The 27,898-nt window shown below is 37.6% G+C and overlaps 1 protein-coding gene across 1 annotated transcript; it reads right to left on the bottom strand.

The window, feature by feature from the left end:
• Positions 1-1,245: 1,245 nt before the first annotated feature.
• Positions 1,246-27,761, bottom strand: sppl3 (signal peptide peptidase 3). Its single transcript, XM_008424079.1, has 11 exons — positions 27,308-27,761; positions 13,119-13,196; positions 11,549-11,640; positions 11,335-11,454; positions 11,042-11,120; positions 8,749-8,861; positions 7,977-8,083; positions 6,478-6,641; positions 4,538-4,728; positions 4,302-4,411; positions 1,246-2,655 (listed from the first exon to the last, which is right to left on the bottom strand). The coding sequence occupies exons 1-11, from the start codon at positions 27,331-27,333 to the stop codon at positions 2,584-2,586; spliced, it is 1,152 nt and encodes a 383-aa protein (XP_008422301.1). The 5' UTR covers positions 27,334-27,761; the 3' UTR covers positions 1,246-2,583.
• Between the last annotated feature and the right edge of the window lie 137 nt (positions 27,762-27,898).

Genomic DNA, 27,898 nt, shown 5'->3' with positions numbered 1-27,898 from the left:
GGGGTCTCCATAGCAACAAGTTATTACGCATGTTAGCCGCTTGGGAGTGATTCCAGAACATCACAAAAATAATTGTTGACTTATGGCGTGATGAGATGGGCTTGGGGTAAATTAAGTGATAGTTGGAAGATCACTCCATGCCCACCTATAGGTATGGTAGTGGACCTGTGATGCTGTGGGTCCACTTCTGTAGCAAAAATCCTGGGAATCCTTGTTAGAGTGCACATTGTAACTAATTTCATCAAGATGTTTAAAAAAAAGAAAGAAAGAAAAAAAGAATCAGTTGGTCTCTGGCTCAGAAACATAATTAAATCAAGTTATGGTTTATATATTTAATGTACCCTTTTTTTATATAATTATTGCCAATGTTTGCAAGATCTGGATGATGTAGAGAAACTCTGCTAACCTTCTGAGCTGCGACAGAAAACCAGAATCCTGTGAGCATAAAATGGTACTAGCAGAGATGATGCCAATAATTGTGCAAGAGGTGATTGGGGATGAAATTAAACTAGTCAAATTAAAAGTTCATCTCCTATAAATGTTAAATAGAAAGATTTACCTTAAATTTGTAAAACATCTTTACCAGAGACTGTAAACGACTGCAGCCATCACAGCAGACTTCCGACTTTTATTCAGTTTCCAGCGCAAAGATATTTAACGAAAAGCAAGAATGAAGATGGTTTATAAAAAACAAAAAAGAAACCAAATAAAAGCAGGAAAACATCCAGGGTTAATTATGTTTGATCTCTGAGGGGCATGGCTGATTCATAACCGTCTTCCACAGGTCCAAACTTTATGATTAAATCAAGAAAACACAAACACACCCTTCAACAACTCCCCAGATAGCATTATCTGAACCAAAACATCCATCTGCTCAATGCATATCTTCCAAACCCGTTTATCTTCATAAAAAAAAGCTTAGTTTAAACTCTGACAATAGTCGGGTCTTCATCGGCTGAGGATAAACACTGACATTTACAAAATTCATATGAGTTTCCCGATCTGCACCTGCAAAACCCCAGCAATTATAGATAAGTTAAAGCTGCAGTGCCGACAGTCCCAACACCCAGAGCGATGCGCGAGGCGGCTGCACAGTAAAATAGAAGACCGGAAAACTTATTTAACATTCATTTATTTGGAAGAAAAAAAAAACAAAAAAAAAAAAAACAAAAAACACTGTTTACATTTCTGCTGTCTGCAGAAAACTGAAAAGAAAAATGACCTCTGGAGTTTCTACATTTTTTTTCTCATATATTTTTTTTCCCGCCCGTTTTTACAAGATAAACCGTTTACATGTTTCATGTGCTTGACACCCTTTGATTCAAAACACACAGCTCAATGCAAACCTGACTATTGTCGTCATTTTAAACATGAGTTCAAATTAAAACAGAGTAAAAGAACCGCTTGCTCATGTGTTTCTGCACTCGCGCGCGCGCACACACACACACACACACACGCACTTTTAAGATCAGAGCGGGAAACTGTCGTCCAGTGAGAGACGTTTAGAAGTTCTCCAGGGATTCTCTATTGCACAAAGCTGGATCCACAGTCGCCAATCCGAGTGAAGTCAAGCTTGCTGTTCGACATCAGTTTACCGTCCTCTTCAACATGCTCTCAAACACAAATACAAACTCATGATACCGCAAATACATGTGTACACATATATACAAATAAAAGCGACCCCGTCCGACTCCGTCACTGGTGGGGAGGGGAGGCAGCTCAACAATTTTAATGCATCATTTCTGTATATGCAAAGAATAAAACTTTTCTAAATAAAATACATAGTTATCTGTTGGGTAAGGACAGCAGATGAACAGAAGACGGAGGGGTAAAGGTGAGGAAATGGGGGTGGGGGGGAGGGCGCACAGGGAGTGTAGTAAGAGGGCAGGAGCACCAGGGGGAGCCATCGGGGGGGAAGGGGTGATGAAACAGGGAGACGGAAGAAGAGGGATGACCTCTGGGCTGTGTTGCTGCTCCTGTGCAACACTCCATCTCTTCTCGACTTGTTAAAGTTCTTTGATAATATTAACATTAATTATAATGACCACAACAATGCTAAAAAAATACATATAAACCCCAGCCATGTCTCACAACTGTAAGTCCACGAAAAAAGGAGGTGGGAGGGGGGGGGGAGAGGCCTGGTCCATTTAGTTCATCACAGAGAAAAGGAATCCAGAATAAAAATAACAAAAAGGCAGAAGAGACAGGAAGTGGAAAATTTGAGAATGGCCATGTAGAGGGAGGTGGAGAGGAGGGGGGGAAGGAAAGGAGACAAAGACGAGGGCAGCACAAAAACAGCAGAGGCAGGATGTGCTGTAATGGACAGGAAAGAAACGGCTAAGAGGAAGCGGAGATGAAACGGGGAAGGATGTACGGAGCAAAGATGAGTCGTGTCTGGGCGTTGTGATCCACACTCTGGTGTCCTTTCTGAGGGATTTTTTTTTTTTCTCTTCACAGATCAGTGGAAAGCATGAAGTGATGACAACATGGCCTCCTGGTGAGTGTGCCCTCTTTCCTTTCCTCTGATTAAGAAGAAAAGATCAGCAGTCGTCCCCGTGCTGGTTGTTCGTTCCCCGGGTTGCATCATACCTCCAGGAAGCGAGAGCTGGTGGCCTTGGTGTGGAAAGGCTCGGACCACATTCGCCGCAAATCCCCCTGGAAAGACGCACACGCACACGCACACACACACACACACACACGGTCTGGAGTCAAAAACTACCACAACTTTTCAGAATCGGTGTAAGTTGTAGGGATTTCATGTGACAGACCAACACAAGGTGGTGACATGAAAATGAAAAGGAGAAAGTTTTTCTTTTTATGAATACACATAAAATCTGAAACGTGCGGTGTGTTTTTATAGCCAGCCCCTTTCATGGCAATTATAGTCACCAGACTGTTGGAGCATCATTCTCCGGGGCTTTGCATGTAGAGACTGAATTTGTTGCTCATTTGTTTTTGCAAAAGAGTTCAAGCTCAGTCAGGTGGGATAGAGAGCAAATGTGAGAAATAATTCTCAAATCTTGGTTTGAGGGTAATTGACGTTCGAAAGTGTAACCACTGGTTCTCAAGCCTAGTGTCCGGCCTGTTCCAGGTGTTTCCCAGCTGCATGTATGGGAGACTTCTGCAGAACTTGATGGCCTCCATGTGAGGCAAAGCAACCATCTGAACCAGGTGTGCTGGGGCAGAGCTGCAGGTCATCAAATGGACTCTAAACCAACACTCTGCTGTTTACGGTTGTTTTCCTGATGTTAGATGAGCCCAACTCTAGTTGTTTTGCAGCTTTTGATGTATTTTCATCTCAGTTTGATTTTATTTATCTCAATCACCCATGACATGCTTCCATGTAGCTGCTGAAAAAGAGCCTGATTATTCTGATGACCGATTGATTAATCGGATAAAAATTAGTTACATTCTGAAGGTTTTGTATGTTACCACTTGCTCCTCTTTTACACAACATTAGAAACTCATTAAAAGATGCAAATAATTCAAATAATAAGAAAATTAAAATTTTATTACCTAAAATGTAACTTTTTAGTTTATGCTTCATCATTTGTAGCAAAGGATGCATCTGCAACTAAAAAATACTGTCTGATTTTTCTGATTACAATTAGACAGCAAAAAATGTCTAACAGGACTTTTTTTAACAGAATTTGAACCAAAAATGACACTTGAGGAGTTCTGAGTATAACAGATTTACAGAAGGTTTTTAAACTTCAATGAAAAATGTATACATGTTTTATACAGTTTTGCCATAATTGTCGCTTTGACTGTGTTACTTCAGCAAATGGCCTCTTTTAGATTCTATGTAGTCCAGCTAACAATTGACTAATTACTAAAAAAGCTGAAGATTTTTAATGATAAACACAATTAATTCAATTAATCGTTCACCTGTAGATCTCTTTGGTTCCTCCAGAGTTATCTTTGGTCTTCTGATTGCTTCAGTGATTATTGCTCTTATTATCATTAATATTACTTTTATTTGTGAAAACGATTGCTTTAAAAACCACGCATCGTTTTTCTTTTACTACAATTATTCATTATGCAGATGCTGTGTTTTGTTTTGTCACATAAAAACAACAATACGGGGTATTTAAATTTGCCGCTGTGATGTGATTTATGAGGTACCAAAATATTTGCAGTCAGTTAAAACCACAAGTTTTATGTAAATTTGGTTTTGACATTATGCAAGAAGATTTGTCATCAAATTGTAAGAGATTTATTTTTTTATTTATTTTTTAACAAAATCTAGATGAATGTAGCCGACACCTTTCTGTAGGGAACAAGTGGGTCTGTAGAAGTACCTTCAGGTAAGCCATAGTGAGCAGAGGCAGCAGGGTGAAGGGAACCAAGTAGAGCAGAGCGGGCTGAGCAGCACGATGGATCCTCGAGGCCACAGTGGCAGTCAGCAGGCCTGAGGAGAAAACATGTTCAAAATGAAAGAAAACAAAATAGAGCAAACCAGTCCTGCCGAACTTATAAGAAGATTTTAGAAAAACGTGACCTCTCCCATCCGTCTGTGCATTGGTCGGCTGCTTACCCACAAAGTATCCGATGAGGGTGCAGTGGAAATAGGAGACGCGCTGCATGCGTCCGGACATGTTGCCGGGCCCCGGGACCTCCCCCGTTGCTTGCTTCTTGTAGTTGTCGTAGCGCAGGACGAAGCACAGCAGCAGCCCCGGCATCACGATGTCTCCGATTCCCAACATGGAGAAGTGGCTTCCTGTGGAGCTGCATGGAGGCAAAGAGCGGAAGCGAAGGTGAAACTCTAGACCGGACAAACCGGAGAATAACTGCGACTCGGCAGTGGAGATTACGCTAATCTGCACGTCACTGCTTCATCATCTCTTTCTGAAACCGAGACGTTTCTGTACAGACTGCTTTGAGAAAAGTTTAAGCCTGGAAACATGATTTCAGCAGCTGATAATTGAGGCTATGAACATCTTAGGAATTTCAAAAGGCCAAATATTTATGAAGATGTATAAAATAAAACCTTATAGGGTTTCACAAATAACTGCTTAACTAAAAGTTTTTTTCAGGGCACTGTTATCACAAATCATTACAAACTTCATAAACCTGTTAGCATATTATGCACTACATTATGACATTTATAACAATATAACTACAATATTTTATCATCAATAGTGTGTCTCAAATAAAATCTTTCAAAGTTGTCAGACTTTCTCAAACTTTTGACATTTACAAAAAACTGTAGGAATTTTGAATAAAAGGTATTTTAGTCTAGATTTTTTAAAACACTTTTACAATACCTATTCATCCAAGTGTGGATATTTTCTTAGCTCTAGTTTATCAAGGACAAATTTAACCACAAAACTATTTTATGCCTCTATGACAGAGCAGGACCAAAGAGCAAAGAGAGGAGAATGAAGTTCAAATCGCCTCTTCCATCGATCATAACGGGAAAGGATCATTCCCCTGACTCTAACGTCTCTCTGCCCGGCTTTCTAACCACACAGAGCAGAGATTTACAGAGGAGCAGAAAAAGCAAATGAGGGGGATTAGCAGTGCCTACTAACATCCGATGTTCTCATCCAGGACATTTTACTGTGAAATATTACCTCTGCTGCCCGGATATGGAGCTGTTAGCATCTCCTTGATGACAAAGTATGTCTGAATATCAGTGAAAAGCAGAAACAAACTATGGTGTTGTGATTGGTATCTATACATTAATTTACATTTCACTCTCTTCTTTAGTGAAAACCAAAGATGGTCTGAAAAGTTGATTTGAAATTGAAGCGACAGAAGTAAAAATCTGAAAAAGTGTGGGGTTGTTCTCAGCTCTGCATGTTACGATGGTGACCACTGCCATATCTAATCGGCATCTCCGTCTTGGGAGAGGACTCTGCGCATTGTGCATCATAAGGCTTTGATGAGGGGCGGCTTGACAAGCGCTGGACAACCCCGTCACGAGAGCAGCTACATCACTACCGACACTTAGACAAGGTGCTGATGTTCCTGCACGCAAACGTGATCTGATCACTTCCAGACCTCGAAGATTTCTCCAGCCTATAAATACCCTTAGACGGTTCCTCTGTACCAGGAAGTGCATTTGTCGCAGAAGCTCCTCTGGGAAGAACTGCATGAAGGCATTTGTTCTGAGAGTATTTAGCTACAATCACCAGCAAAGGTTCAACTTTGTGACACATCAGGAGTGAAATTCAACAAATCCCTCCCTTTTACCCCCTATGATTACAGTGGTGCTGGAAAGTTTGTCAACCCTTCAGAATTGTTGATATATGTCAATTAATTACAAACATCAGCAGAGTTGCATTAAACTCCAGAAACGTAGATGGAGGCAAAGTATTATTTAAATAATCCCTCATTTCATTTGTTAATTTGGTTCGCCTTCATCTACTTTTAAGACTTCGGTGAAAACCTGATGATGTTTTTGTCTGAAATATATAAAATTCTGGTAAAAATTTTCCAAACTTTCCAGCACCACTGTAATGTGAGTGTTACCTTGGGAAGACCAGTTTTCCAGGTAAGGAAAGTCTGGGAACGTCGCGGCCCATCCCGGGCCCTAGGTGTAGCTTCCTGGAGAGAACATCTATGGGATTTTCAGCAGGCTGAGTTGCGACTTTGACCATCACATTACTGTTGAAGATGTACGCTGAGAAGAACACCTTTAGCAGGAGAGAGAAAAACCATCAAAAATTATTTTCATTCAGAACTTTTCATTGCATGACGAGCAAAAACATATTTTTTTGAGAAGCTAGTTAGCTTAGAGCAGTTGGGTAAACGGTAAATGTAAAAGATGTTGTGTTGGAAAAACTCAACTGGCTCAGATCTACAGGGAAATTAGTGCAAAACAACAATTACTCCTTGAGAGAAATGAGTTTCTAGACACACATTTACTCCTAAAGACTGAGTTTTTCTTTTAATCCCTTCTGTGGGCGGGGAACTGAGTAATAACAGCCCTCATGATTTAGACACACAGGGTCTTTGATGCTTTAATTGTACACCTTCAAATGAAAAAGTCAGTTTGAGCATGCCGCATGTATTATTATATTAATTCTTCTAGAATAAACAGTTCAGATCAATTAACAGATAAGTTAATCAAAAAAAATAAGTAAAAGCTGAAAACCTAATGTAGTTAAAACAATGTAACCAGCAATGATTTAGACTCATCTTCCTCGTCTCCGCTCTACAGCCAATCAGTGTCAAGAAAAACCAACGGTGCTCTTGGATTGGCTGCTTTTCAAACAGCAGGCAATATCATATCACGTAGCACTGATATCTCAGCTTCCCCAGATAGATTTTTAAAACAAAAAATCTCCAGCAAACAGGTGACTTTGTCTCTGGTAATTCTCTGTGAACAGGTGAGTCTACAAAAAATGAAGAGCAAACAGGTGGAGCTTCACTGTGCCAAGGAGGTCAGGCAGAAATTCCTTCTGAATCCTGAATGCTGTCTTTACTGGGGAGCGAGTGAATTGACAGACAATCTGCCACTTCAATTTCAACCATTTTCATGACACTGATTTTGGTAACGTCACTGATTACGTATTAGCAACCTGAAGTGATTCAGATCAGCACCTTGGATTAAAAATAAATGCCAATTTGACCAGATTGAATCAGGGAAAAAAAAAGAAAAAAAAAGCAATTAAATTTTAAATGTAGCGCTAACAGTTTCCCTTAGTAGTTAGACCACTACTGTGTTATTGATGCTTTTTCTCTGCATTATTAAAGTTGGGGCTTACCTCCTGCTGTGCTTATAACTTCCATAGTTAGCAATTGTTCCTTGAGTACTGACTAGTCATTCTTTACACTCACAGAGGATGACTGCGTTCACAGATTACATCCCCTTCTGAGCAGCAGGAAGTGCCGTCACAAAGACAAGCAAAGGCTTTCATAAACCCGAATCGCTCTCATTTTCTGAAAACCCCCTGGAGTCGACATCTTTTATGGCTGTGCTGCCTTTTAGTGATGCAGGTAGAGCTCATAGCGGGATGACTTCTTACCCAGAACACATCATAAATGAGCAGTCCTGACAGCAGCAGGCAGGAGACCTTCAGACTGGGAAGCCGAACAAAAGCGATCATGGCGACGCACAAGCCCATGGCTAAAGCTGCAGCGAGGGAAAAGAAAGTGGCATTTAAAAACATATTTCCACATTTTAGCAAAAACGAACAGTCGTATTGAGGTCAAAGCGGATTTATTACATTTTATTTATCATAATTATAGTTTATGTTTCTTGAAACGACACGTATTGAGCAGAAAATTATATTTTAAACTTTACGTGTTTGCCAATACAGAACTCTTAACTTTTCCAAGATTGCATTCATGAAATTGAAAACAAAATACCCAAAATGCAGCCTGTATTAAATACCCTTTTTAAATACAGAGTAGCTTTTTTTTTTTACATTTCAGAAAGACAATGAGTTGCCTGAAAACCATTTAGCTGGCTAGCAACGCTCCTTCTTTTTAGAATTGCTGTAAATGTTTGAAGACAACTAAATAAACCTCCTCAGTCAGAGCCAAGCCAAGGTTCTTCTTCATGTGATGATAGAAAATTAGATTTTATCAAACTATTTAATAAGCATAAAGTTACATCTAACAGTAAGATGTAAGATACTTTGAATATTCTAAAGTCAGTCGATGCTGAGACTCAAATTCTTTGAATTGCTACAAGATTTAATGTAGAATGTTATTGATGTGCGTTGGTGCTCACGCTGCCTAAAATATTTCTAACAGCGGCTGATGTTCCCACAAGAGGAAAGCTGAGTGACCCACCGTCCATGAGGAGCCAGTGTCCGGTCAACACCCAGATGAGGACCAACATCACGGAGAGCGAGAACGACAAGAGTTCAGCCAGGGTGAAGCGTCCGCAGCAACCAAATGAAATCCTGCAAAGAAGAAAGAAGCAAATCCTTACAACAGGTTTCAGAAATATAGACGTGGAAATCGAAGGAGAGGAGAAGGAAATGTTTTCCATGCCACATAATATTTAATTTCCTTTTTGTTAGAATATTTGTAGACCAAACCGTGAGAAAAATGAACACAAAAAATAAGTTCTAAATCGCAACAAACTAAAACGTATTTGTTCCCTTACAGATTTATTTTGTCCTTTTTTAAAAAAAATTTAAAAAAAAAATCACACTTTGATGTTTGAGCTCAAACTAATTTTAACTTATGTAGTTTCAATATGATGATTTTATGAATCAGGAGGAAGACCTGTACTCAAACTGAACAAATCCTTTAAATGCAGCGGGTGAAAAGTAATTGTCCTTCAAATCTCTTAACTGGTTAAGACACATTTGGCATAAAGAAACAATTTCAGTTCATTCTTTGCAGAATAGTTTTACACAACCACACAGGAGAGATTTTAAGCATGAACAACCTGTTTGATTGTCATTCCACAGCAGCTTAATTGGATCAAAGTACAGACTTTGACTAGGCCACTACAAAACCTTTGTTTTGTTAAAAAAACATTTAGAGGTGAACTTGCTGCTGCATAAACAAAAGATCACAGATTGATTGGCTGACATTCTCCTTCAGGACTTTCTCTATAGAGCCAGACTCAATGTTTAATCAATAGCTGGTAAGTCATAGACAAAGCAGCCACAGACCATCACTCTGCCACCACCGTGTTTGATAGTTTTATACAACAGGACCACATTTCCCCCTTTTCTCAGTGAACTGAATATAATCCTGCAAGTTCTGGAGATTATTAAGATGATTTTTGTGTTTGTGGGACCAGCCTTTCTGTCGGCTCTTGGTCATCAGTAGTTTTCAACTTGAAATTCACCCGTATATAACAGCTTTGCTAAAATGTTTATGGTTCAACCAGAAATGTTGACAATGCGATTACAGTAATGCATTTTTATAAAAAGGTTTCTTTTAATACGCATTTGTTAAAGTTGTCACGGTCTTGACGGTATAATTTATGACAGGTAATCTGTAAAAAAAAAATTAAACAAAATGGACTACACCACACAGTCAGAAACAACCAATCAGAGCCAGGAGGCGGGTCTTAGTGCTGTTAATAAATCAGCTAATCGTATAATAAATGAAATCAAACTCAATAATTTCCATTTGCATGGTTTATTGTTTTCTTTTCTCTCTCTCTCCTTCTATCAAAAACTAGATGACAAAAGTTTTTATTTTGGTACATTGGTCTCACTTTAATAATTTTGTTTACAGAAACTTCATAATAAATTTTGTTTTGTTGATTTATTTTGAGTATTTAAAATGTCTTCTAGTTTCAGTGCTAAATATTCATTAGAATTTAAAGTTTATTCATCTTTCAGGATCTAATTCTACATTATTAATAATGTTGAGGACAAACATCACGGAGAGCGAGAACAACAAGAGCTCAGTTGTTTTGTTGTCTCAAAACAACAATATTGTCATTTATTGCAATAATTTCTGGGACAATTTATCATACAGCAAAATTGTTATTGTGACAGGCCTACTGTCAATCATTCTTGTGTATGTGCTGCTCACACCCGCCGCGAATGCGCACGCTGGAAAACATGGCTGCAGATGACAGCGGATAAACAGTTTTCCTGTAACGTTAGGCTGTTCCTCCTCCATTAGCAGAGCTTGTACTCACTGTGCATTTTTATAAAAGTCGCCAACTGCATCTTTGATAAAGGTAATCAATGACTACGATGTTTCAGATGTTTATGCGCTGCTTTTTCTTCAGTTTGCTTTATGTGTATAATTATGCACATCCTTTTGTTTTTCTCAGCTTCTTCTTATCTAATATAAAAAATGTTTGATGATCCGAAGCATTTAAGTGCAACAGAAAATTGAAGAAATCCATAAGAGGTAGTCAAAGTATAAAGAAAGAGTCGGTTTAATTACAAAATCAAAATTTCTTTTATACCCTCAGTTACATTAAGTCTTAGACCCTCTTCCAGTTTCACATTTGGAGAGAAAAGATCTAAATGCTACTGCTACAAATCTGCCTTGACAACGATATGGTAATACGCAGACTCGTGGAGCGCTCTGGATGTTTGTGACCGGCGCTAAACAGCACGGAGGAGATTTCAAGACACAAAAAGCCACAAGATTTCCTTACTTGTTCTGCGGGGAGCAGGGTCTGGTCAGATACTGGCACATAGGTAACAACAGGAATGCAAATGCAATTGTAGCAAGTACTGAAGAGAGGGAGAAAAGCACAGCAGTTAGAGCTCCAGCCTAATACACCTTGACAGCTTGTAGCAGTCATTTCTGTGTGTTAAATGGGGCAGCTAATGGTCTTCAGTTTTAAGACATTCTCCAGGGTGCAAGAACTGAGCAGCGATGAGAAAGCCTTATAATGATTCTACATGTGTGGTGCTTCTGTGTTGCCCTCCGGAGCCGCATAGTCACCTGCAGTGCAGATAGTGAAGACCACCTGAACCGAATCAAAAAAGAAGAACATGACTAGCAGAGACACAGACGCTCCTATTGGCAGGAACAGGGCCTGCGTCGAGTCTATAGTCTGAATGCCTGGAAAACAGTTCAGATGAAAAACACATGAGCTTCCAAACATCAAAGCAGACAATCACGCAACTTGTAAAGGCCTTGGCCTTTTGACACTTACTGTTGTTTGTGTTGCTGTTATTAAAAGACCCTGGTGCTGAAGGGTTACCGTCTTTATCCTTCTCCTGGTTCTCACAATCCATGTTTAATGACCTGCAAAAGCAGCAGAGAACCGTGTGATTTGGACACAACATTACACTCCGTTTTTCCTAAAAATGAAAAAGCTATCTCCCTTTGAAGACGTGCTCTCAGAGCAGGAATTCATTCAGGCGGGATGAAGTGTATTATTCAGACGACACCGAAAATTCACGTATAAAGATATCAAATCGATGCAATCTCCTGTATTATTACACTTGCTTTCTCACACTAGAAACTGTTTTTTCTGCACTAGTTTAATCAGCAATCAATTAAACTGACAACTACTTTTACTAAAAAAAATTTAAAAAGTTGAATATGTCTTCTTTTTTTAACTACTCATGTTAAAGTTTATTGCAAGTCATAAGCGCAATTTAATGAAGAAAGATTAAATCACAAAAAAGACAACATTCCAATATGACAAAAAAAAAAAATCATGTTAAATAGAGCTCTTGTTCTATTTATTTGAACTTTAAGCTTATATTATTGGGACTATTTTCAGTCACAAGTTCGTCTCCAAAGGAGAAAATGTGTCAATTTCTCTTAAACCCTTTAAAATACAACTAAAACCCTAATGGAAACCATCCTTACTTTTGTAAGTATGTTTTATTTATGAGTTATCTGGTTTAAATTATGTTTCCTAAAATATTATCTTCATTAGCTCAAATTAATGTGCTAAAAACAGCCAGAGGCAACAGATACAGAGGACCAGAAAAAGTCTGCAGATTAGTGAGCAGACATGGCGATAATAAAATCAGACGAGCCCAGATTCTTGTCCAGAGATCTGCAACCTGCAGCTCCAGAGCTGCAAGAGACTCTTTGGACTTTGGTAACTCATTATTAACATATTAGATATTAATATATTTAAAAAATATATATATATATATATATATATAATAATTTTATCTACAACTGTGCAACCCTATTCTAAATGTTTCCTCAAAGATAAAGTCCAAGGAAGATGCAAGAGAAAATTTTCTTTCAGGAATCTTGTCAGCAGCGTTGGACAGATTAAGTCTCACTAGTCACAGCAGCCTTATTTCAGCCAGAATTGTGTAAATGACCAAAGTTTAAGCATTTTTAACACATTTTTTAAATTAATATTACCTCTTTCTTTTGGTTGTAGCTTCCTGACACCTCAGATATCAGAGGCATTGCCAGATGTGTTAGTACCACTTGTGCCAACACATCTTGCTATGACTATTTAAGTGTGGGCCACAGGAAGTGTGTGGTTCAAGGCAGATAGGTTTCCTCTCAAGGACAGCTTTACTTCTTACGCTAGGAGCATACGCATTAACACTCGTATTATTTTCAGACATGTACATGCTTCTCTCTTCTTTTTCTTTTTAAACCTGATCTACAGCGGTCTCCTTGGTAACAATATAATAGAAAACCGCCTCCGAAAGATGTAGGTAAACGACAACATCGGTCTAAGTAAGTTTCAAATTGAGAATATATTTGAGCTCAACTGGTGATAAAAGTGATCATTTACTCACCTGAAGCTGCCATAGACGATAAGAAGGATGGAGATCAGGAAGGTGGACACCTGACTGGAGTCAACTAGGGAGTATGCCCTAAAAATACGAGAGAGACATAAAAAACAGGCTTATATTTCTAAGCAAAACAAGTAGGTAATAAAAAGCTAAAGAAAAAAAGAAAAAAGCTTGGAAGACCTTTTGAGAATAGTTTTTAATCTACATGCAATTTACGCAAAATATTGCATTTAATCATCCATATTTCAGGGACACACATTACTGTGTTATAAAAAGTGATAATATTTAACCAATTGGCAGCTTGTTTTTACCATTACAAATACAGATAAACACTAAAAACAAATGGGTCAACAAACGGCACCTTCATAGATTTGCACAGACGTAACGTAATCCTTTCACTTTTTGTTCAAAACTACTTCCTCAATCAGCGAACATGAGGCTCAATGGTCTTTGTAGTCTGTATTTACATAAAATGTACTCAAACCGCAGTATTTTTAAACTATATAGTAAAAAAAAAAAGAGAATTGTCTTTTGTAGGAAAGAGCAAATAAATCATCAATTTATCTGCTAAACCCTTCAACTTAAAGGGTTCTCAAATGCATTTAAGAACCGGAAAGCTCCTGAAGTTTAACAGATGAACTCCTATTGTGGTGAAACATAACAGACAATTTAAATGTGACAAACCTAAAATAATATTTTTACATAAAGGAGATTATTCTCCTTTAAAGCCAGGAGCTGAAAACTTTGCATGAAAGGCTGTGGGTGTGGCGAGAGCAAACAGGGGAATTACAGGTGCCGACATGCATGCTGTAGAGACGGCGAGTGGAGCAAAGCGCAGCTTGTTGCAGACTTTTGTTGTTGCTCACACTTTGTTTGTGGGTCATTCGAGCTGCACTGAAATCTGTCAATAAACGTCCTCATAGCTGAAATGCAACTCGCATGCCCAAACAATGAACCCTCCTGGTTGTGATTTCAACGCCTGATTTTAGTTACCCCTGGCTACTATTTGTGCTGGGCTGAGCTGTTTCACAAATGTATCTCTCCACATAATTCATTCATTAGTTTTTCCTTGATTAAATCTGCATTTTCATTTCATTACAGTTTTCCTTTTGGCAATGCCAGGAAAAAACAACATCAATTTCCTAGAAAACAGCAACTGGGACAATGTCCTTCCAGGAATTAGCATTACGCAGTACTGTATGTGTAAACTAACCTAGCAGCATAGTATTTCACAAAAAAGTCATGTTATTCATTTGAATGGAACCAGGTTAGTAACCACAGACTTATTACGGAAGTAGGTTCGGTTATTACACAAAATAAATGCTAAATATATATATGTATTTTTTATACTAAATCATAGTTTTGAATCTCCCAAAAATGTTTACTTCAAAAACTGAACACATTTTGGTTTTCTGTAGTCGTTGCACCCAACATACAGAATTGAGCCAACAGGATACAAGTGAAAAACAAGATAAAAATAAAAACGTAAACCTGGCTGCATTTTCTTAAAAGAATGTGACCCAACAGGAATAGAAATATAATGTGACAGTAAAACAATCTGAGGACACTCATCTTGGCTTTTAAAGGCTGCAGATTTCCTTTAGCATGCATTAATGTTTATTTTGTACATTAGTGTAACTCGGAGCAAATGACTCAACAGTCGGGAATCAAGTGGAGAAATGCTTTCATCATGGCAAGCTATGGCTACTTGGAAAGAGATCTGGATGGGCTTGAAAACATTTATTTCAGGAAGTTCATTAGAATTTGTTCCATCAGGCCTAAATGATTCATTTATTAAATTAAAAACGTCTGCCTGCAAATCCTTTGATGATTCTTTTAGCCCACTCGTTTATGCAATCAGTTTAGTAATCAACAGTTTTAAAATGGACAATTATTTCAGTGATTTGCAAAAAATTAAGACATTATACATATTAATTAGGGTTGCACCGATTGCAGTGCTTTGGCAGATCGCCGATTACCAATCTTGAAAAAGCCTGAGCTTAAAGTGTTCGTGCCCCTTTGGTCAACTACAAACCTTAGTTGAAATTTTATGTGACACATTAGAAAAAGAGACATTATTAGAAACAATTTTCTTTCACAATACAGAAAAAGAAAACCCAGGGAAAGAAAATAGCGTTAAATGGCCATCTTGTTCCATCTAATCATGGAGACCGAGGCAAACATGCAACAGGTCAGACATAAAGCTGTGGATAAGTTTATGGTAGGAATAAGTTAAAAAACTATCAAAACTCTTAAAAACCTTCAAGTTTTGGCTGTATTGAACAGCACCTCTGTTCAAGACATCTGAAAATGGAAGCAAACCTGCCATGAGACATCTGTAAACACAAACTGAGTGGGAGAGCAAAGGGAGCTTTATTCAGAGAAGAAGCCAGGAGGGCTGTGGTATCACTGGAGGAGCTACAAAGATCCACAGCACAGGTGGCAGCATATGTTGATACAACAACCTAATTGCAGATGTGGAAGTGTGGCAACAAGGAAGCAAGAAGTCCCCTTTACAATTTTATAACCTCCACATGAGGAAGATGGTTTTATGCTCATACAAGACAAAACAAAACTCTGGGTGGTAGATACGGCACAATTCTGAAATAAAACCTGTTGGAGGCTGCAAAAGATTGGTGAGGTGTTCACTTTGCAGCAGAAAAATAAACATTGACAAATAATTTAGATAGTAGCAACCATGTTGTTAGAACCACTCCAGTAACAGCAGAGATCTAAATTCAATTTGCAATCTGACTCAAAATCTGACTGAGCTTGACCTACTTCGCTAAGATGAACAGCGGGCAACAAAATGCCACACTTTCCAGATTTTAATTTCTAGAGAATATTGAAAGCCATTAATAATTTTTCTCATAATTCACAATTGTGCACTACTTTGTGTTAACATAACTTGCGCAACATGCTGCTTCATTCCAAAAATAGCCAGGCTGACATCATCCCAGGAAAAAAACAAACAAACTCATATGGTTATAATTTGCATATCTCATTTAAAACATCCAGTACAGATTATCTGGTGCTGCATCAAAGGCTGGATAATAAATAAATAATATACATCACAATAGGCAAGTGATCAGTTTCAATAGATAATGCATCTGATAGAATTTCTAATAATTTCGCGGAACTCCCGATCCAGAACCGCACAGCATTCTGGGGAATGTAGGCAGAGGAAAGATTTTAGCCGCTCTCCCTCTGATGACCAGCTAAGAAAAGTTGGTGGCATCAACCAGCTCACTCGCTCTGTGGTTACCTAGCAACAACCTGCTGAGTAACTTGCGCAGTAGCAGTTTCAGGTGTTGCCACAATGATTCATGACTACTTAAAAATAAACAATGGTGTGGCGAGGAAAGATCGTGTCACTATTCTTGCAGTATTTCGGATATTTGAAACAAAAAAACTAATCATAGTTGTCTATATCAACCAATATGAAAACGCTTATATTGCGATACACTTTTCAGCTGTATTGTCCAGCCCTACCTGCGTCAAAGCTTTGACTCAACCTCAAACTGCGTACTATTTTCTAGGGCAAATTTACTTTGCCACCTCCACATGTTTACATTCAGCTGCAAGGCACAAACTTGACTTCATTAGGCCAGTTTCCTGCCCAAGTAATTTGTAACAGCTAAAAAAAAAAAAAAAGCAGGTCTTAATTAAACAATACTAACTTTCTCTCAAAGTTGACGTTGGCATTATAAGCTAAAACACATTATCTGATTTCCATGTTTTGGTTCATCAAGCAGTATTTTTCTTGTCAGAAGGTGAACTAGACCAGCTTTAGCTTGAAAAACTGGTTATATGAAAATTGTTCACAGGCCACCAGAACCATGTAGCATCTCAAAGCCGTTTGTGCAACACAAATTTATACTATATTTAAGTCATAGTAAATGTCTGACAATAAATCCAGTCCTCTCATGCCAATGTGCATAACCATTTGTGTCTTCTTACCAAAAACTATTCCATGTCCTCCAAGCATTAAAACAGTGATTAAGAAAGTGACCTCGCTCTCCTGCATGCTGACATTAATTATGTCACAGACTCCCCGTCAACACAGCGGGCTGCTAGACAGCTAGTTTAATCCACCACAGGCCTCATTCATATTCTGGTACCGAACTGGTTTGTCTGAATTCTGTGCACAGAAGCCTGGAGAACATGAGTGAGATAGATGAATGGAACATTTAAAAACAAAATACAATCCGGGACTGTTGAGAGCTGGCCGACGGCCTGAAGTGCCATAAGACGGCCTTGTTCGCTGACAGACTAGGTTTTCAATAAACAATTCCAATACCGTCCTTCATCAAACCAGTTGCACGCATTACTTTAGCACTGAGGCACAGGTCAACATGCCACAAAGACGATTAAGTGGCATTCTAGGATCTGTTCTGATCCAGTTAGGAAATTCTGGATGAAAAATGATCAGCCCTTCAAAATTGGATTTAGATTTTTTTTTGTTTTGAAACCTTGAACTTTAAAGCATGAACATACATTTAATAATCAAATGTATCTTTATATTAGTAGACAGCCACTGAGAGAACGTAAGATCAAACAAAAAAATAAAAGGCAGGGTGTTAAAATAAAGCTTGTGGCTTTCCACTAACCATAGTGTCAAAATAATTAGACCTCATTCTTCTCATCATGCCCAACAACTTTTGCTACTTCCCCTGTCTTTTGTAGTGTTTTTCAAACACATCTCATCCTCCAATGTAATAGTAATTACAAGTTGTGTGAGTGAGAGGCGCCAGCTGTTGCTTTTTAAAACACATGACAAAAACTATACTGATGTGCAATATTGGGAACAGCAGATATATTTTAGATGACCTGCCCTACCATTGGTCAGTCACTTATATTGGCAAAAGTTGGCTATCAATCGAAACGACTAATAAAAATACAATTATGGGCCATTCTATTACCTGGAACGTTCCCAGGTAATCCTCCACTAATGCAGCATTTGATTTTAAAACCAGTTAAAGATACACAACCATCAGAGGATAATACTTGTTTTTTTTGTGTGTGTCTTGGAACATGGTTTAAATTCTTAAAAGCGGCTCGACATGAGTATTCATTCCTCCAAAAATGGACACAAATGAAGGTCTGCTTTTCACTTCACTAGCTTAAATAACAACTACATTTAAACAACACCTCCAAATGTTATTTTAGTTACTTAAAACTTAAAAAAACATGGTCGTTATCTAGGGTAGATTTATACTTCAGTAACATAATTTGGTTCTGCTCTCTGCAATGGAAAAACACCCCCAGAAAAGGTTCTTGCAGTGGAAACATATCTTTAATGACTGACATATATCTGTTTATTTTCTGATCCACATATAATTTTTAATATGTTAAATATGTCAACGTTATAAACTGTGGCTGTTGTTGCTCTTTTACGACTGGCAACTTGTGTTTTTTTATAAAAGCTTATTCAACTAGATTATTCATGGTAAAACAATGTGTTCTCTATTGCAGAAGGGCAAAAACATTCTCAAGAATTAAAACTCCTCCATAAAATTAACATTAGCGAGTTAACATGAATACATCTCCTTTGTAAGGCTCATGAAAGATATGTGGAAATCCTTCTAGTGTAGAAACACATCCATATACATGTATTAGGAACATTTTGAAGAAAAAAAAAACTCTGTCTTGTAAATAAGCTTTGTAAGTAAGATTTGAAACTGAATAATTTTCTTTAAGAAAAAAAAAAAAACAGCATCTCCAAGCATTTTTAAACCAAAAACTGTTGAGCAACACTGGAATCTTTCAAAACGTCCTCTTGGGGAAACTTCTGCAATTATTTTAATTTATTGCCAATTAAGCAAAAGCAAACCTCTGAAATAGTTCTTGTACTGGGACGATGAGTGTCAATAGTGTCCACTGATCAAACAATTTGCTTGGAGTTCCAGATAAGTGGACATATTTGGTGACATAACCCTAGCTTCCTCTTTAAAATTGCACTTATTTATAGGAACACACACGCACAAAAACAGAAACAGCTCCTCATTGCAAAATATCCTAAAAAGCTGTCTTTTTTTTAACCATATTTAGAACTTTTACTTCTGCTCCAACATATAGTTGAGAACAAAAAGGCGGAAATATTAATAGAAAACATATTCAGTACCATTTCACCCTCATTACTACATGAAGGATGTAGGGTAATACTAATAATTCAAATATCAACAAACACTCCAACACCATTTTTTATAACGGAGCAACATTTTTTTGAAGGTGGAAGGTCGTTTTTAGTTAAGAGCAAAAAGTATGATTAATTACAACACGACAAAATTTTTTAATTCCTTATTTAGGGCAAAGCCAATAAGTCAAGGAGAATTCATTTAAAATAGTCACTTCCATGCTTGGCAAAACAGCAGACAAGACTAATTTTAAGAGTTAATTACCTTTAAATATGTACTTCTGATTTAGTTGTGAAATTATTTTATTTCATCTGCTTATCTTTGGTGCCACTGCATGTTTTCATTTATCTGCCAATTTGTTGCTAAAATGTTGAGGGACAAAAGTAACAGAAACTGTGTTTTCAAAAAAACATGGATCATGAAAGATGTACAGCATAAACTGTAGCCATCTACATTTTTTTTAGTGTGATCTAAAAAAATGAAAAAATGAGTACCTTTAATAGTTCTTGTAACATTTTAAAGCAGCCTTTTGTGTCATTAGAACAAAATAATTGAGCGTGGCTTTTTCGCAGTACTTTCAGAACCAACTGAAGACGCAAACTTTTTATTTCGTTTTATTGAGCACCACCATCATCATCATCATCATCATCATCAGTCAAAACCCTTTTAAGCAAATGGCTAAGGGCCAGGAAAGACCTGAGTAGAAGTACTAAACACAATTCATACAAGACTGAACTAGTGTTCACATTAATATTTCAAACATAATTCATCTTAAGATTAGATACATTACTTGAGTGAAAACGAAATGCAATTTTTAAATCAAGATTTTTCAACTAACTTTACTGATTTAGGTTATATCCTATAAAATCCAGAAATCACCTAAAAAGAACCTGACTGGTGACAACATGTGGCACAAAGTCAGAAGCATCCATCAACTTAGAAAAGGGTTTTAAATTTTGTTTTAAATAACTATCAAATCTCAGTAGAGAAAACATGAAACCTCTTCGGGAGTGATCAGCATCCAAAGAACTCAATTGTCTCGAGTTAAATCCTTTGGGAAGATATCTTGGTGACTGAAAAACCAGAAATCAAGCTTCTGTAAAAAGGTGTTTGTCCAGTTATTTTTATTCCCGAAAAAAGGTCACACTAACAATCAAAAATGGCAGCAGTAGTGGGACTGTCTAGGGGAGCTTCGCTCTTCAGGATCACTTGTATCTTGCATCAATTATTAATTTCCTGGTACCTGATTCTAGTTGTTACCGTTCCTAGAAGGGTGGTAGGATACCAGGAAGTTAGTAAAGTAGCACAAAGAAACTGAAGAAGGACACCGTTTCTTGTACTGCTAGTGAATTGTTGTTTATTATGACAATAAATCCCAACTTATGTCTAAAACCTCCCAAAAACTGACAATATTGTAAGGATTGCCATTTTTCTACTTTAAGTTTACTCCACTGTTGATTGCATGAGATATTATTTGTTCAAATATGTGATTAAATGCAGTTGCTTTGTGCAGTTTAGTGATAAAAAAAGAAATCACACCTCTTTATGTAACTAGTGTTATGAAGAAGCCTACTTTAAAGTGTGTTTTGAGAACAGTTTTTGTAGTTGTTGTGAATTGTCATCCAAGATTATAAAAGATGCTGAAAAAATACCCATTTATCATTACTTTTATCATTCTCACAATAAGTAATCCAAAATATCATCAGATTTTAAGTTAGCCAATCCCTATGAACTGACAAACAATGAGAGGCAGCTTTAAATTAAAACATTAAAGGTTGTTAAAGAACTAAACACGTTGTCAAGAAAAAAAGGCAGACATAAACCATTTTTTAGCTAAAATTGTCCAATTAAGTGGAGCAGAGAATGTGACAATTGTCAGGCCCAACTTTGTTGCACTTATTGAAATTTGCTTTGTGCCATTTTTCTGAACAAAACACAGTACAGTTGCTTGGGATAAATAATAATAATAAACTAATGTTCGTACTTGTTTTGCTTGGACAAAAGTATATCTACAATTTAAGACAAATAAAATAAAAAAATAATCAAATGAAACTGTTGGAACCAGACACAAACAGAGCTATAACAATTTACAGTACATTTTAAGTGTGTAAATAATTACTAACGTCAAAGCATGTTGCAGAATTAACTCTACACCAATTGCTCTTTGTCATGTGAACACAGACGCATCAGAACTAATCAAGGAAAACATATTACAACCTCCTCCATCACTGAAAGTGCTCTGTGCACAGTGATGCGATGTGAGCTTGATTCAGGAATTTGTATTTGTGCAAAACACAAGGTGTGCAGATATCTGCTTTTCCTTCATGTGCTCTTGTGTCTACCATCTTCAACATGAGGACGTGCCACTCTCTAAATGTCACCTAAAATGTAAGAGTAAGAGGTCCCAAGCTCACCGAGTTTGCAGTTTTGACAGCTGCATAGACAAAGGAGAGGAAGAGAAACTAGACGAGGTTTAATGCAAAAAGCTTTAATGCAAAAGACTTGGGAGTCACATACTTTATGCTATAAAAAGCTGCTGAAACTTATTCACTGTACATGACCTTGTTTTAAACAAAACAGCTTTAAATGTTAAGACGTACAGCTCTTTACCATGGGAATAAAAATGACTGTTTCTCACATATATAGCAGCGACACGTCCCAGGAAGCCTAATTGTTCTCCAACATAAAAATATTTCACAGTTGTAAAAAAATGTTTGCAATTCATCCCTTTCTGTTCTTTCAAAGCACTAATGGCATCCCATCATTGTGCTCAATTTCAAGAATTTAGTATCTATATAACACAACATTAACATTTTCTTCAGTCTGTAAGAAGACACATGCCACAGCATAAAGGAGGTGCAAGTATTTCTTTTTAAGACATCAGAAGCACAAGGTTGCAATTATTAGCCAAATATGAGAAGGAAATGAGAAGAGAGAAAATGCAGAAGTTGAAATAAAAAAACTTATCAGACCATTTAATTGGGGGGGAAAGTATTCAGATGGTGATTTGTGTATCATCAAAACACCACCCAAGTACTGACCAACTAATAGATCTGTCACCAACATGAAAAGTTATCAAGGATTAGTTTGCATAAAAGTTATTTTCCTTGATATTAGATTGGGATTAGAAGCATTATTGTATTTAACTGAGAGTACCCAGCTGTTAATCTGACAAATTACCTCCTTCAAGTAATTGGGCACTCAATCACTTTTCATGTGGCTTACAAATAAACATGCTTAGAGCAAATTTATGGTGTTTAGTTCAGCAACTGAATCAGTGATGCTGAAATATCAGTAAATGCTTAGCGGTCTGATACTGGAAATTAATCTGAGTTAATTTATTACTACTTTTAAAAGGTGTAACAAGAAAAACGTGGTAATTTTTAAAAATCTAAATGGAACTAGAAGTTTGACAGATTCATTCACAATTGTTTTGAGTTGTTTTTCTACAAAGGGACTGAGACTGGTTAATGTTTTATTCTATGTTGCAGAATTATCCTAAAATTGCTGACGGATGTTTAACAGCAATGTAAAAAGGATTTTGTGACACTGCAATCAAAGTAGCACACTGCCAGACTGATAGTTACACCCGACTTGTAGTTGGAAATCTCTTTTTATAATTTAAGCAACAGATAGATTAGATCATGATCCTCTCACAGCAGATAAGCCACTGCAAAATAAAACCCCACTTAGAATTAAATATTTGAAAATGAGGGGTGAAAAATAGTTATTTGGGTGTAGTTTTTTGTTTCGTCTATAACCAGACATTTGTGGGTCAGTTCTGACCCCTCTGCATCTTTTTGTGATATCTTCTCGAAAATGACGTCTACAAAATGAATTTCATAATTCTCAGAAGCTTCCGGGTTTATTTAAATAGTTCTGGTACAAAAATAAAAAGGTGCGACTCCACAGAATACTCTAGAGGTCTAAAAAGCGACACTTATGTTAATGAATGGCAACAAATTAAGATATCACAGAATGAAAAACAGGGGAATAAATCATTTCCACCTATAAAAAAAAGGCAATTCATGATGTGAATGGCCCTTTAAAAGTGTGAATGCAATCTAACTTTTCTCAGAACCCACTGGTCAAATCGGATGATTGATACGTCCATCCACCATCAGAGCAAACAGAATCCAAAAATCACGCAGCCTATACGACTCCGCAATAACAACGATGGAAATGCATTTTCCGTAAAGCTCGGGAATGAGTCAGAGTTTTCTACACGGTTCTCCAACATGGATCGTGATCATAAAACAGCAAAGGAAAGATCGAGCTTGTTTTTGCCTTCATGAAATAAGTCACATTTTTTTCTGTTCTTCAGCTGCTGATTCACCGAGTTATTTTTTATGTAGTGTGGTGACGCCTATTCAGTTAGAAAGAGCAGAGTTTGAGTTTTAATTTAAGAAGCAGTTGATGTGTTTTTCTGGGTATGCGTCTTTAGTTACCATTAGCTTTTCTTTCATTTAGTAGGTTGAAAATCTTGTTCCTGTCAGTTAGATGAGCCTCTTCCCATAACGTGGATATGCAATACGAATATAGTGGTCCATGTATAACATGTGTTTGCAATGGTTTTACTGGTGGAAACGCTGCTGCCCACAAGCACCAGGAGTGCACGGGCTGTAGAAGTTAATACTGAAACTAGACCAAAACACACATCCTGACCTGGAGCCACAATCAATCTGACACTATGTATATTTTCAGAATACAGCCTAAGTGCAATGAGGATAAGAGCTGAACGTATCGCAATGGAGATCGATCCCACTCATACGAGTTAGCAGCAGATTTCTGTGGGATGCAGAAGATACTTAGTTTTAAGTTCAAAGTTTATCTCACAATGTTAAATACGTCCAGCAGCTCAAATGGAGATGTTGGTCAATACTATTCGAAAAATCATTGTCAAGTATTTGAATTAGATAAGAATATTTGCTTTTACTTAAGATTTTCTCACGTTTTTTCTTTTTTTTTTTTTTTTAAGCCAGGTCAATGGCTCAAAACAAGGGGAGTGAGTAGGTATTCTTGCAGCAAATGTGCAGCAGTATATTAGAATTAACAATTCTTTCCAAATAAAACCACAATGGCAGAATATCGCTGACCTACTATAAATTATTCATAACATCTAAACCAGCAGTCTGAAAGTCATCCTCAACTGTCAGTGCCCTGAAACTTTTGGATGCATCTTTGCTCCAACACACCTGAATCAAATGAATCATTAATGATGAGGCCTTTGCAAAATTTGCTGACATGAGAAGTTTAGAAGTTAATACTGAAACTAGACCAAAGCACACATCCTGACCTGGAGCCACAATCAATCTGACACTATGTATATTTCCAATATGCAGCCCAACTGCTCTCAGGCCTTAGTTACAGGATGCTCAACACACATGGCAAATGTAGTTGTAGAACAATGTTGCCAAAGTATGACCAATGTTGGAGTCAGGAGGCATCCCCGAAGTTGCAGACCTGGATCTAAAGCACAATAAAATACACATCAGACCATGTGTTTTGGCATCTATGTCACATCTCAGGCTCTAGTTACTGTGATGATAATTAGAAGATGACAGCTAATATTGTGTTAGAGGCCTCTGTTTGAAAATGGGAAGCCGAAGAGAAGGATGTTGATTATATGTTAGACATTCATGAAAAGATAACCGGTTGTTACCTTATTAATATTTTTCAGTTTCTTTCCTTGTTAAACGGCACACATTATAGTAGATCAAGCATTAAAATAAAATAAAATAAAATAGTTTCAACAAACTTTTTGAATGAGAAGACCAATGTACTGACGGAAATACGCATTTTAGAATAAATAAATGAGAGGTCGGAGGACTATGCTAACAGTGGAAGTTGTATTTGTTATTCAATCAAGCTAGCATCAAATGTACAAATTCTCCCTCAATCAGATCTGACTGATAATCAGCAGAACAAACGCTGAAGAGCAAGTTGGATTTTCTGAGTGGTGTGGGCTCTGTTCACTCCATGCATTTAAACTTAAAGTCCCTTTTTTGGCCTGTAAACAAGTGAACAAAAAGCATACTCCCTGAAACATTTGTTAGTGAAAATCAGATAAATAATATGGACATATGATATGATATTGAGGAACCTACAGAACTCCTTTGCTTTCATGGTTAATATTTGATCTACCAAATTGTTAAAACAAAGTCAACTCAAATAAGCTTGTATAAATTGCAATCCCTAAAAGAAAACAACACTTGGCAGATCTGACCTCAATGAAATCTGAAAACTGGTATTTATGCCAATATACACCGGATCAGTGCATCTCTAATAGTTGTGATAGTTCTCGCCTCTAATCTGCTGGCATTTGAAATTGTTACTATTTATGAAAACAGACTGAGGTTCTTATGGTACAAATACAAGTTATTTTTTGCTGCATTTATACACATGTTCAACAAAAAACAACAACAGTCTAACTGCTTTAAATGCAACAATAATTCCTACAGCTCCTAAAATAATGATTATTATTCATCTCCATTTGGATACACATACTTGGACAAACTAAAAAAATAAAACACTTTAAATTAGGACTTTTTTAAGCGCTTAATGTACAAAATATGATCCCGTTTCCCTTGGGTAGAGTTGCACAATTATTCAAAATATATCATCCCAATATTGGTAAGTGCTTTACTGATATCACAAAGGACTGTTTGCAATGTTTTTTGACAAATAAATCCCATGAACTAAGTCTAACAAGTTGATCATTAAGGCTAACTGACTGGGGAACTAATCAGTAACAGGGATGCTCAACACACATGCCGAATATAGTTATAAAACAATATTGCCAAAGTAGGACAGAGGACAGAGTTAAATGTGTATTTTGTGTGAGGGGAGAAAATGTGTTGCACCCTTTCAGCCATCTGGCTGGCAGTTTTCAGCTACAGGTAGGAGTGGGTAGGATGCACAGCATTCCTCTATGCTAGCCAGAGACACTTTCTCTGGCATGTTTTTAAAAATACTGTTAAAACATGCATACACACAGTAGGGTGGACAAACATTGTGGATCTAGAAACAGCAAGTTTTTAAAACCTTGGTTTATTTGCTACTGTGAATGGCCTGCAACATACGGTCAATTGATGCAGTCCACCTCGTCTGTGCGCAAGTATTTTTAAAGTAAGGAAGTTATTGTTGTCAAGTTAGTGTGTTTTTAGCGTATGTGATGTTCACACCAAGACAAAGTATACCACCATTCCGTGAGAGGCTATGTCAAAACGAGTCCAGTCTGGTAAAGCCATGTCTCTTTCTCTCTGTTTACTGGAAGGAATGATACTAAGACTCACCCCTTGCAACAATTAAATCGACATTAATCAACTACGCCTTTACAGAGCAGTCATTCATGTACACCAACGCTCTCTTTTGCTCAAGTCACTAAATCTACACTTCCCCAAACATTGGCAGTCATTACAACAAATAACTGACTGAGGACGTATTTTGTTAAAAAAAAACAAACAAACCCTGAATAATAGACTATTTATTATAAGCAGGGGTGTGATATAATAGAGAAACTGGTATTCTTCTGTTGCGACTGCGATGCTAGTTTAGCATAACCTTTGTTATTGTGAGCTGTGGCTCGACGGCAAAATGCTACCCAGCTAAAATGCTAGTATGTTGGCACAGCTAGTCTAAACTGTGTCGCTGGAGAACCTCCATTTGTTGAACAGAAATGCGATTTTCGTGCAGCTATTTGTTCTGTAATGAAATAAAAAGCCACACATAAGACTATCAAACCCTAACATCATACAACAGAGCTAGCTCCTCATTCGCTTTCAATAGCATCACTCGATTTGACCGCAGCTGAATAAAGTTAGCACAGCATTAGCCACCAATAGCTAACCAGATGTAGATAAATGTATCTATACATGTGTGAATTTGGTTTCTACGCTTTCACAAATAGCTTAAGTGGCAAAACAAGTATTTATGCAGAATGGCAGGTGTTTGGTTCATTTGCTTTTTGACACAGTGTTGTCAGAGTTGGCAGCAGCAGCAGCTAATGTTAGGCAGCCGCTACTAATCGGTAGCGCAACGCCTGCTTGCACTCACCAGGATGAGTAGCCTTGCTCCGCCATATCGCCGAAAACAGTGGGTTCCGCGGCTGTGGCTAACACAGATTCAGGTCCCGGTGTCAGCCCGYTGGGACCGGGGAGCGAGGGGTCTCTGCTTTTCCTTCGCAATCCGACGTCTTAGTAGTTACTTTTAGGTGACAACATGATGATACATCCCGGCGGCAGCTAGTAATTACTAGCTGAATTTCATGCAATTGAGATGAAAATGATGGTTTGCTATCGTTAGGTGGACAAGACAAAGCACCCCGAGGAAAAAAAAAACACACAGATGTTATTTTCGTCGGTCTCGCTAGTGTCCTGCCGTCACCTCAGCCGAGATGGCTCGGTCTGCAACGATGTTACACCCACTGTAGATCCATATTCTGTGCGATGTATCCAGAATAAATTCGGATATTCCTTGAGTCTGCAGCCCGAGCTGATATGGAAGACGCTCAGCTACCTGCGTGAAGCTGACACCCCACCCACGTCAAAAAATCCAGCAAATAGTCTGAATGGTTAGTGCTCCGTTTGTGCAGGTTTGTGCCGTTAAAATTTTCGTTTGTGCAGTTTTGGTTTCTGAGATATTAAA

The sequence above is a fragment of the Poecilia reticulata genome, linkage group LG12 (assembly GCF_000633615.1).
Source record: "Poecilia reticulata strain Guanapo linkage group LG12, Guppy_female_1.0+MT, whole genome shotgun sequence".
In the NCBI taxonomy this organism is placed as follows: domain Eukaryota; kingdom Metazoa; phylum Chordata; class Actinopteri; order Cyprinodontiformes; family Poeciliidae; genus Poecilia; species Poecilia reticulata.
The sequence above is the reverse complement of the archived record's forward strand: the minus strand, read 5'-3'. Positions and strand labels throughout refer to the sequence as shown.

Excerpts from the sequence above, each read along its gene's own strand:
- sppl3 (XM_008424079.1), bottom strand. The coding sequence starts at position 27,333 with ATGGCGGAGCAAGGCTACTCATCCTG. Across the intron at positions 11,641-13,118 it reads ATCGTCTATGGCAGCTTCAG|GTCATTAAACATGGATTGTG; the intron begins GTGAGTAAATGA and ends CTGCTTTTGCAG. Across the intron at positions 11,121-11,334 it reads CTTCACTATCTGCACTGCAG|TACTTGCTACAATTGCATTT; the intron begins GTGACTATGCGG and ends CCCTCTCTTCAG.